The sequence below is a fragment of the Plutella xylostella genome, chromosome 26, assembly GCF_932276165.1.
Source record: "Plutella xylostella chromosome 26, ilPluXylo3.1, whole genome shotgun sequence".
Taxonomy (NCBI): Eukaryota; Metazoa; Arthropoda; class Insecta; order Lepidoptera; family Plutellidae; genus Plutella; species Plutella xylostella.
The window spans coordinates 3965813-3977500 of NC_064006.1; the positions used below are offsets into that span (position 1 = coordinate 3965813).

Genomic DNA, 11688 nt, shown 5'->3' on the forward strand with positions numbered 1-11688 from the left:
TAAACTACTCAGGTAACCTACCTTAAATAGAATTGGTAATTATTATTTAAAACTCGTGCGTATTTCAATAAAAATAAAAATATTTCATTAGACTAAAAAGATTTCGTTTCAAGAAGGAAAGATGAATGTCGTATCTATGGCAACGTCCCTTCCTTCCATACAATCGGGCTCAGGTGAGGTTTCGGCAAACAAAAACCGATAATTACATTTAGCCCTAAACTACTGGGTAAAAGCCGGTATAAATTCAGCTTTATTACGTAGCATACAGGGTTTACAGGGTAAATAGCTGTTAACAGCGAAGCATTGGTTGGGCTTAAAATGTTTCCATGGCAGTTCCGGGATGTTGTTGTTCTTATTTTTAAGCTAATTTAAGTTTTTAGTTAATTTATTTTTAAATTTCATCTATGATATTATTATCAAGTAAGTAGGTACATGCATATTTATAAATATGCTAAGACTGTAATGCCTGTAGGGGTAACTGGCAAGCGAGCTTTTAATTGTTCCCAATTAAGTGCTTCTCTAACAATGTAAAACAAAAATATAAGTTTTTAATCTAGGTTTTAGTCAGTCAACTTTTATTATTTTCACGGCAAATATGTTGGATGACTGTAACTGTGTCTTCTTCTCACAGGAAGATGTTTTGAAGCTTGGACCATTGTCTACTTAGATTAACAGGTTACGCACGTAAGTTATTGTTAATCTAAGATTGTCCACATCTTATGTACTTTAACTTTTTGTTGGTTTGTGCATAGTATATTATTTGTTATTTTATTTTTTTTACGTAATCGTGCTCCCGATCTACCCACAAATTGGGACAAACTTGAGTTGATTGTCAAATGATAAATGGGATATCTGTTTCGGGGAATATTGTCGAAGGGAAATTGAGCAGAAGTTTCTCGCTTTTACTTTAGAATTTTGTAACAATGATTTCCGTTGCCTCGTTTTTAAGGCGTGATTTGATTATTTTAATCAGCTCACTTATCTACAGGTTGTTCCAAAAGTGAAATAGAGTATAGTAAGCCAAAAGGGGTGTCGATGAGAGTGAAACAAAAACATATTGGGGTGGATTTCAACAAGTCCTAAAAAATCTTCATTTCCGTGGACTTTTTTATCTTTAGGTTTTTTATATTGAAAAAGCGCTTTTATTAAAGTTTTTGTTAATGTTAGTGTTCTTACTTAATGGTTAGCAGATAAGTTAAAAACTTAACGAGATACAGATGATCAAAAATTTCGTGCCACGGCGATGACACATGCGTTCACGGCAATGAAATAAGCGTCCACGGCAATGAAAAAAACATCCACGGCAATGAAACTAACGTCCACGGCAATGAAATAACTGTTCTATGGATATGAAAGAATCAATCCACTGCAATAAAAAAAAAACTGTGAGGGAAACGCAAACTTATATTTATACAAGATTATGTATGGTAGAAATATTTGGATAGATATTGGAACGACAGTATGTATAAAATAATAAAGAATGTAGTATGGAATTCTTTAAGTAGTATTATGGGGTTCGTATTGCGACTTATAAAAACGAAATGTTTAATTTCACATTAATATCGTTCACAACATATAACCTATATACCTTACCTACAACCCCAACATATACCTTACCTATTATAACATCTATATTTTCATAAAGTAAAATAATACATGTTGCCAGTGATGACCTACGGTGCCGAGACGTGGTCTTTAGGCCTCTTAAATAGGCTCGGAGTCACCCAGCGAGCTTTGGAAAGGGCTATGCTCGGCGTATCTCTACGTGATCGAATCAGAAATGAAGAGATCCGTAGAAGAACCAAAGTAACCGACATGGCCTATCGAGTCAGTAAGCTGAAATGGCAGTGGGCCGGACACATTGCTCGAAGGACTGATGGTCGGTGGAGTAGAAGAGTCTTCGAGTGGAGACCAGGTACCGGCAAGCGCAGCGTTGGGCGGCCCCCCGCGAGATGGACGGACGATATAGTCAAGTCCGCGGGGAAGCACTGGATGCGGGCCGCCTCCGATTGGACAAGGTGGAAATCATTGGGGGAGGCCTATGTTCAGCAGTGGACGTCCTATGGCTGAGATGATGATGATGATGATGATGATGATGATAATATTATACAGTATATGATATGACATGATCTGTGCTGAATTAAAAATCACCGAACAAACCACCAAAAGCACCAAAACCTAAAGATAGGTGCAGTTAGGTGCACATGTTCGTCAACAGCGAAGTGGGGCGCAGCATGTGCACTTAACCGCTTCTCCTCGCTTTCCTCGTCATCGCACCTATCTTAAGGTTTTGGTGTTAGGTGTTTTGATGGTGTTGTGTAATTTTACACAGATTACGTGATATGATAGAATATTTTATGAGCTCTTTGCTAAATGAAAGAATATTTTAATTGATATAATAATATGAAATGTATTTTATCATCATCAGCCTATAATCATCCACTGCTGGACATAGGTCTCTCCCAAGGAGCGACACAACACTCGGTCCTCGGCCTTCCTAATTCCAGCTTCCGGCTACTACTGGCTATCTGCCTAAGCTTGCACATTTTGACAGCTATGTCGGTAACCTTAGTCCTGTGACGGATAACCTCTTTTCTGATACGATCCATTAGAGAAACCCCAAGCGTAGCTCTCTCCATAGCACGCTGAGTGACTTTAAATCGGTGGACCAGTCCCACTGTCAGTGTCTACGTCTCTGCACTATACGTCATCACTGGTAGAGTGCACTGGTTGAAGACCTTTGTCTTCAGGCTTTGAGGAATGGCCGAGGAGAGGCATATATATGTGACGATGATTCCCAAAATGCAGCCTAACCCAGTTAGATGCGCTTTTCAGCCTCCTTGTCGAAATTGCTTCTGCCTAGCCGAATAGTCTGCTTGAGGTAGACATATAGTTGTCTCACCAACAATCACCGGCTCCCGTTTGATGTGAACATTCTACATGACTTTCATCTTGCCCAAGTTCATACCGAGGCCTACACGTCAGTCAGGCAAGCAGCATTTAGGCCACTTAGCATCCAGCTGAGTTCCTGCGGAGATGTATATTCTATGCTATTTTATTATCTGCTGGGGGTGTAAGTACCTGCACCTGGCTCTCTCGAATGGAACCTTTGTGCATATACCCAAGGTCTAAACTGCCTTTTTAATCTTGGACCATTTCCGACCAAACTGGTCCACTGCGGGTCGGTGTGCTAGATGTGCTAAATCTAGATATGCAAATATCCTCACGATGTTTTCCTTCACCGTAAGAGCGATGGTATACATTGTACTTAAATTCAAAAAACTCATTGGTACATGTCAGCGCCGGGATTTGCAACCGCATCTCCGGCATGAGAAGCGGGAGCTTGAGCTAAAACAGATCTTATTCATACATAACGTTAATTATAATACTTATTTTGTGATTGTTTTTAATGATAAATTATACATTTAGTTTTTATACATCGCGATACGCGCCCGTTTTATCGAACTGCAAAAAGAGGTAATGTGACAAGTCCTGTAGGTAATTTCAGTGATCGGTATTACCTGTATTACAAAAGATGGTAGATAAATATATTTTTATTTGCCTAATCATACATACCATGGCGATGAAAACATATGTCACGGAAATGAATAACCTGGCCACGGAAATGAATAACCTGACCACGGAAATTAATAACCAGGCCACGGCAATGAATACATCTTATTTTACAAGACATGGCGATGAAATTTTTTTCATTGCCGTGACTTTTTTTTCATTTCCATAACAAATTTTGACCACGGAAACCACGGAAATGAAAGCATGGCGATGAAAATCAAGCCTTTAAATATAAATAACAAAAAAAGTATTAACTATTCGAAGAAACAAACACTTTATAAGATGAATATTTTCAAAATGCTTTCTTTTGAATGCTTACTCAAGAAGACAAACTTAATTTTATAGAAGTTATATCTATCCACGGCGATGAAAGAAAAAATGTCCAGTGACCAAAAACAAATATAACTTTCACTATAGCGCGAAAACGTGGGCACCTGTGTACCTCTTTCCACGTCGAGTAGTTAGGCGACACTTGTAAAAAACGATTAGCGTACCGAGGAGGGGGCCATAGTTCATAGATAAATCAATATCCTTGATCATGTTTAGGTCACGGCGATGAAATGTAGTTCTGGGACACATGAATTTTCACTTACCGTTCGTTATATTCTTTATTTATTTGAATAAATGTATTTCGTAACAATACTTTAACTATTAATTTATCAAATGAAACTAAGTTTAAATCTTGACACTCAATATTTTTTCATCAATGAAGAATAATACAAAACGAGATGACCTGGGGACAAACACGGCAATGAAAGATTTGGAGGTTTAATATTTTTTTGTAAAGTATCCATTAATCCTATTGATAAAATATTTAGTGCTTCGTATAGATTACTATTCCACGTAACCGGAAAAAAATATTAGAAAATTAGAACTTTGTTTTTTAGTAGCGATTTCACTGATGCCACGCAAATTTTGGCCGCGGGAAATTCACCCATTGCTGCTGGTTATGTTACTTTGTTTTAGGAATAAGCGAAAATAATTTTTCAGGCCGGTTGGCAGGATCGCCATGTAAGGACGCGGCAATGAAGGAACACGGTCGATGTGCGAATGGTCGTTTATTACTTATGTTGCCACACTACAATCCAGAAACTTCTTTTTCACGAATTTTCGAAAGTTGCAGGATAAAAGTTGTTTACATAAATACATAGAATACCACTGTGACAATGAGTCACCACTTTTCTGCTTACTATACCAGTCTTGCAGCACCCTGTATAAGTGGTAATCAAACGTAAACAAAAAGATGCTCGACAATTCGCTATCATTTTCACTTAGCTCGATAAAGAATCATCTTCCATTCATCGAGTATCGAAGTATCGATTACTAGAGAGCGATTCCAAGCACTTTAGGTACATAGGAATCGTTTTAATGCTGCAACAAAACAAAATAAATTTAATACCAATTCGTCTTCCTACGTTAAATTTATTTATCGCTAGGCACTATCTAAAGATAAAGGTAGTCTGTATTTTTCTCACAGGACCACCAGTATGTCCTGGTTAAGTGGACGCCTCCTAGAATACGTTGTAATATACTGTAATTATATTATAACTAGCTGTTCCCGTGAGCTTCGCTTCGCCTTAAAAAGTTTTTCCCGTGGGAATTCCGGGATGAAAAGTAGCCTATGTTCTTTCCCAGGGTCTAGACCGTATGTATAGCAAATTTCATGCAAGTCCGTTCAGTAGTTTTGGCGTGAAAGAGTAACAGACAGACAGACAGACAGACACAGTTACTTTCGCCTTAAAAAGTTTTTCCTGTGGGAATTCCGGGATAAAAAGTAGCCTATGTTCTTTCCCAGGGTCCAGACCATATGTATACCAAATTTCATTCAAATCCGTTAAGTAGTTTTGGCGTGAAAGAGTAACAGACAGACAGACAGACACAGTTACTTTCGCATTTATTATATTAGTTAGGATTAGGATATAGTAAGGATTATGTATAAAGTTATAGTAAGCATATTGCTAATCCGAACCTATAAAACTATACATTTAGATGTGAATCTGAATCTGATCAAATTAAATATATTTTTTAAAATATAAAAATGCGTTTTGAATATGAAATTTCTGGTGTTAATGGAAAACATTTTGAGTGAACCGAAAATCGTAACTAACTACTGGCATGATCAATCAAGCAAGCAAACAAATACTTAAATGTATCACAAGTATTTTTATGCGATAAATGTAATCGATATGTTCATTACCACCCTAATTTGAATTTCTTTTTAAAAATAGAACGCACTTATGTACATTTGTACATCATACGGCTATAGAGGTTGATTGTAGGTACTTGAAATAAATACATTCATGCATTTAGTTCCGCCTGCCAATGTCGTTCCATACGTCACTGAAACTTTTTCATTGCTTGTGAGAGTATTTATTTCAAGTACGAAGCTTTGATACCTGTATATTATGTATAATTTAAAAATTTTAACCTCTAGGTAAGTACATCTTTTATTATTATACAAGACTGGGAGCAAATGCTGCAAAATAGCTGAATACTACTCCATAGCCTCTTGAACTCTTAGTCTGATAGAATATAATAGAATAGGACTATTCAGTCTCTCGATGCCTGAGAGGCAGAAACTCCAACAAAAACCTAGGTATTTTCCATCGTTTGGCTTTCGTTCATTAAAAAGTATTTAAGTATTCCTCTATTTTGTACACAAAGCCGCTTCGTTTAGCACCCTTTGTGTCAAAGAGTTATTTGTGCTCTTCTCATTTGTACACCGGATTTGTTGTTGATAATTGTGACAGTTCTCAGTTTTGAGTCATATCCATTCGACGACGGATGGTAGGCCAGGCTCACCTGCGTCACCACTTTTTTGCAGCACCCTGTATATACATTATTGTATGTGGTTAGCAATAAAAATAAACAGGCACCAATCGTTCCTTATCAAATAATCATGAATTGAAAGTGAAACTTTTAATCAATTAAAGATGCAGCTAGCTAACAATCATAATTATTTTAAACATTACCACAGAATAATAACTAGTACCAGGTACAGAAGCCCATCTTCGCAATGGCCTGCAAAGAAATATGACTCCATCCCATAAGCAATAAGATCTAATTTAGATCGCGTTCCGGCCGCACACGTTTTTATTTACTTACCTACCAATTAATTTTTGAGGGAATATGCGCCTTATTTCACTGGACTACGGTGCATAATAAGTTATACGTGGTTATACGCATTGAAAAAGAAGCCACCTTAGGGTTGCCTCAGCACCACAGACTACAACGTTTACTAAGCAACGGACTGACTTTTAAAAAGAATGTCATGTTTGAAACAAAATTAATTTGAATTTAGAATACAAAGCTATTCCAAACTTTTTTTCTATTGGAAATAACCAGTAAAAACAATAAAAATTTCATAGTTAAGATATTTTGAAGTACATAAAATATGTATGAATACCTAAAACATTTAATTTTGTGAAAACATGTTTTTTTTTCGTTATAATTTATATTATGGATATAATTTATATTATGATACAGAACGTGTTAGTTTCGTTAAGCACTAATCCCACTCAGCGCACATTTTATAATCGATTCATTAATGCATTTTGAAGGTAGTTGTGTCTGTAAATTTAATACTTTAACGAAAATAAAATTGGAATAGACTTTGTTCAACATGGAGAAAAAAAAGGGTTTGTAGTTCGGATTAATTTAATTTCAAATAAGGAACGTAGAAGAAATCAATAAAATACTTAGGACGTCTTGCACAACAAAGTTAAATAAAATTAAATCTATGACCTCTTGCTCTGACATTATACTGTCAGAGCAAGAGACAAACTATTTAATTTTATTTAACTTTGTTGTGCAAGACGCCCTTAGATTAGTTTTACCTGTCAGCATCTTTTGGTAATATCTAAAAAAAATTAAATTTGGATCACGATCCGTATTTAAGCAATTAAATACGGCACAGTATTTTTTTGCTGCTTTTTTTCTTTTTATGTCCATTTTTCTATTCATAATTTTTAATAAATACCTAAATACGACATTTATAAACTAGTACAAAATAGGAACAAATAGCGCGCGCGTGTATCGTCTTCCGCTTGCGGCAGCCGACTAGATTTGCCCCATCGATGGGGCAGGCGCCAGGCTGGCGCCTGCGCCGCCCATGCGCGGAGTGACACAGGCCTGACATTACGAAGGGCTCATCCAATATACACTTACTATCCATCACAGTTTTGCTAACACACCTGGCTATCTTCAAAATTTACAAGTCCATAAAGTTAAGGTAAAGTACTTACCTTAGCATCGCGCCCCAACTTTTCTGAAAAGTTATCACGCTAAGAATTTTTGGGCATAAGTATATGTATTGGATTTAGTAACTTTGAGGTTTGCAGACTTTTGCAAAATTAAGTTTATTGATTCATATTCATATTAAAATCAGTACTTGGCGTACATCGATTTTTCGTGTTATCTTGTGTACATTATGTGAAAAGCAATATTCAATAGCCATACATCTAAATCATTTTGAAATAAAATTTCGATAGTCAAATTATTGTAATATAACATTTTCACAGCACACATAGTAGTTAGCTAAATAAAGAAAAAATAATTCAGTTAGCCTGTAGTAACATTGCATCCTACTTATATGTGCAGAAAATAGAGCCTGTACAGCTGGAAATAGTAACTATACTAACTATAGATATAGATTTTATCGTTCCCGAGGGTAGTTTGCACAGCGTAACTTTATTTGTGGGGCCGACTCAATGAATAAGTAATCTAGTTTTGTAAATGTTTATTAGCTGCTTTTACGGTCGAAAATCCAATTTCCTTTTTTAGGTTTTCTATTTGGTGTTCCCAAAACGTGTTTATCTTTGTACCAGTTGGAAAATATGAATTCAACAGTACTTAAGTATTGAAAGTTAGCTCTCTTTCAAACACTGAAAATAATGAAATAAATGAAAGTTAGCTTTTATTTCATTATTTTCAGTGTTTGTGAAACGGTATTATACTTAAATTACGTTTATATTATTATATACCGCACCGTAAGGTTTCGCTAAAAAAGAGCTTATCTTAATAAACAGGAAAGGCTATTCAAAATGTTCATCTTACTACCCACGACCTAAAGTTCAGTTTTCCCTGTAGGTAGGTATTTATAATTCAAAGTTTCCTCAAAGGAAAATAAATTTATTTGCGCAGGTGTTGGAAGAAGATATAAGTTAGAATTTTTTGGACAAATATAGCCTTAGGCTTGTGTTCCGAGGCACGAATATAAAGATGTCAATAAAAAAAACGTAGGTGAGGGATAATGTAGAGTAGTAAATAATATGAGACTTTCTATAATTTTTCAATATTGTTCCTAGGACGTAAGAGATACAGGCTACTTACTTTAGAAGAAATTCTTTTTGTTCTCGAATTTTTATAGAATTTAACATAAAATTGTTATAGACCTACCTATAATTCAGTGTTTTGGAAAATAATTACAGAAAACAATGCAATTGGATATTTAATTGCCTATCGGTATAAATTTATGCTTCGCACATGCATATATCTATGGCACATCTAAGATCAAGACTGAAACACCGAAAACTCAGGTGCTTCAGTCATTGTAGGACCGTAGGATCTAACTTCTAACCTATATATACTACTAACTGCTCGTCCGATGCATGTGTTATTATTTATTTCTTCTGCAACAGCTTTTCCACATAAATTATCCAGTTTATGACTCGTTAAAGTAACCTCCAAATAGAATCTCGTAACGCGCCTGCCAAAGTGTTGGCAATAAAACACGCAGCCAGGTAGATGGGGAGCGATATTTAAGCTCCAAAAAAGGCAGAACTAAATTTATTAGCCCCGTCACCCTCGTATCAACCCTCATTACCCGACACAAAAGAGGAAAAAAATCACAATACATCTAGAGAAACAGACTCCTTGGGGAATAACGACAGCCTTTCCGGCCTTTGTGCCCAAACCTCTTTGCTAAGCCATTTAAAAACGACTCTAACCGAGCCATTTTCTTTTTCAGGCCCTCGGCGCAATATGGAGTCGCCAGTACCGCGGCGCTACCAACCTCCTTTCATCCTCACAAAGCAAAACCTAACTTAAACAGGCTGGAAGAAGGCCTAAAACATGTGAACAATGAAAGAAAGCATCAGAGCCGATTCCAACACCGATTTCCTGTTCTTTTCAATCAACTACACTGAGTTATCAACATCAATGTATCTTACTGACTCGTTTGTGAACAAGACCCTTGAAGCCAACGACACAGAGTCAGATTTTGTTTACTCAAACCAGTTTGAAGACGAGCCCATAGTGGTGGTATTAATCGTACTAAAATGTCTCATCATGCTGTTTATAATTCTGGCGGCCATCTTTGGGAATCTTCTGGTGATCGTGTCTGTGATGAGACACAGGAAGCTGAGGGTGATCACCAACTACTTCGTGGTATCCTTAGCATTAGCAGACATGCTGGTGGCGATATGGGCCATGTGTTTCAACTTCAGCGTGGAAATTACCAACGGGAAGTGGCTATTCGGCTACTTCATGTGTGACGTGTGGAACTCTCTAGACGTTTACTTCTCTTCGGCGTCTATACTGCACCTGTGTTGTATTAGCGTAGACAGGTACTATGCTATAGTGCAGCCGTTGGACTACCCGCTGATAATGACGATGGGGAAGCTAGGTGTGATGTTGGCAGTGGTGTGGTGTAGCCCAGCATTAGTGTCATTCCTGCCTATATTCATGGGGTGGTATACCACGGATGAACATTTGGCGTTTCGACAGCGACACCCGAACTTGTGCGGTTTCACTGTGAACAAAGTGTATGCGGTGATATCGTCGAGTGTCAGTTTTTGGATTCCCGGTGTTATTATGTTGTATATGTACTATAGGATTTATATGGAGGCGGATAGGCAGGAGAGAATGTTGTACAGGTGAGCTGTTTTTTTTTATTATGCTAGATTTTTATCCTTTTCATGACGTATTTTTAATAACATTAATGAATTATTCAAAATGAGAAATGCCGCGGTAATTAAATTCAGGCACCTTAATTGCTTTCTTAGAAACTCGAAAGACGAATAGTATTCCCGACTAATCGTTTTGTGATTGGCTATAGCATAGGTACCTACTATTGTCTACCTAAGTCGTACTCTAATGATTCATTAACGTCTTCATTCGATCTCAAAGAAAAAAGAATGAAACTCATTTTTTTATTTACAATAGGTATATTACTATTTATTTGCAATGCAACAGTAATAATACAAGAAACAACAACTTATAAACCATAAAAAACTGTATTATAATTTTTCCTCCTCTTCCTCGGCGACCTTATTGCTTAAAGCAATCTCTACCAGACAACCTTTGGATGGAAGATATAATATTAACATATTTTAAGGTATTTAAATGTAAGTTACTTACCGTAAAAGTATATAGGAATTAGACTATGTGTCAATGAGGTTATTTTATTATTATTACTTTTTTATACAAATCGGCATAGCCGTTTCCGTGAAGAGCAAAAAGGGTTTGGATATTAAAACCAAATTTACTTTAATTTACTTACATATACTTTCAAAATCTCTGTTACTTTACGCTTTAAGATTTTTTGCTCCATAATATTTATATTTCGTAAGTGGGACGCCCTCCGGCCTGCTGGTCCGACGATCTTAGATAGGGCGCTGGTACTGGCTGGATAAGGAAGGCCGAGGACGGAGTGTGCTGTGGCCCTTCTTTGTAGAAGCCTATGTCCAGCAGTGGACAGTTATGGCTAATGACATAATATAAATCCCAAAAATGTGATTGTACAATATTTAGGTATTGCAATTGGATCTTCTACGTATTTTATTACAACTTTCTATACTCAAGTACTGTTTAAATTCCGTTTAAAAAGCAATACATTTTCAGTATTTAGTTATGTATATAGATTGTTAAAATATTCAAATTTTGTTTACAAATTGTTTCATGCCCAATTTTGTGTAAAACCGCCCAATACCAACATGATTTAATTAATGCAGAATACATACTTCAAAGGATTCTATATAATGTATCCTTTGATTATATACAACCCTAGATTCCCCATAGAAGAAGCAATTGCTGCCATACATAAACTGGGGCACTACTGCCCCGCTACAAATTTCGCTCTAGCAGTGTCTATTGTGTCATCGCCGGTGCTACACA

General features: G+C 36.5%; 1 protein-coding gene across 2 annotated transcripts in view; it reads left to right on the forward strand.

Annotated features, from left to right (window-relative positions):
* Positions 1–11688, forward strand: part of LOC105388294 (octopamine receptor beta-1R) — a 78691-nt gene that overhangs the window by 33151 nt on the left and 33852 nt on the right. For both annotated transcript variants that reach the window (XM_038111560.2, XM_038111561.2), the window contains exon 2: positions 9542–10448. In XM_038111560.2, the coding sequence (XP_037967488.2) occupies positions 9655–10448 (794 nt within the window). In that variant the 5' untranslated portion in view covers positions 9542–9654. The remainder of the gene's footprint in view (positions 1–9541; positions 10449–11688) is intronic.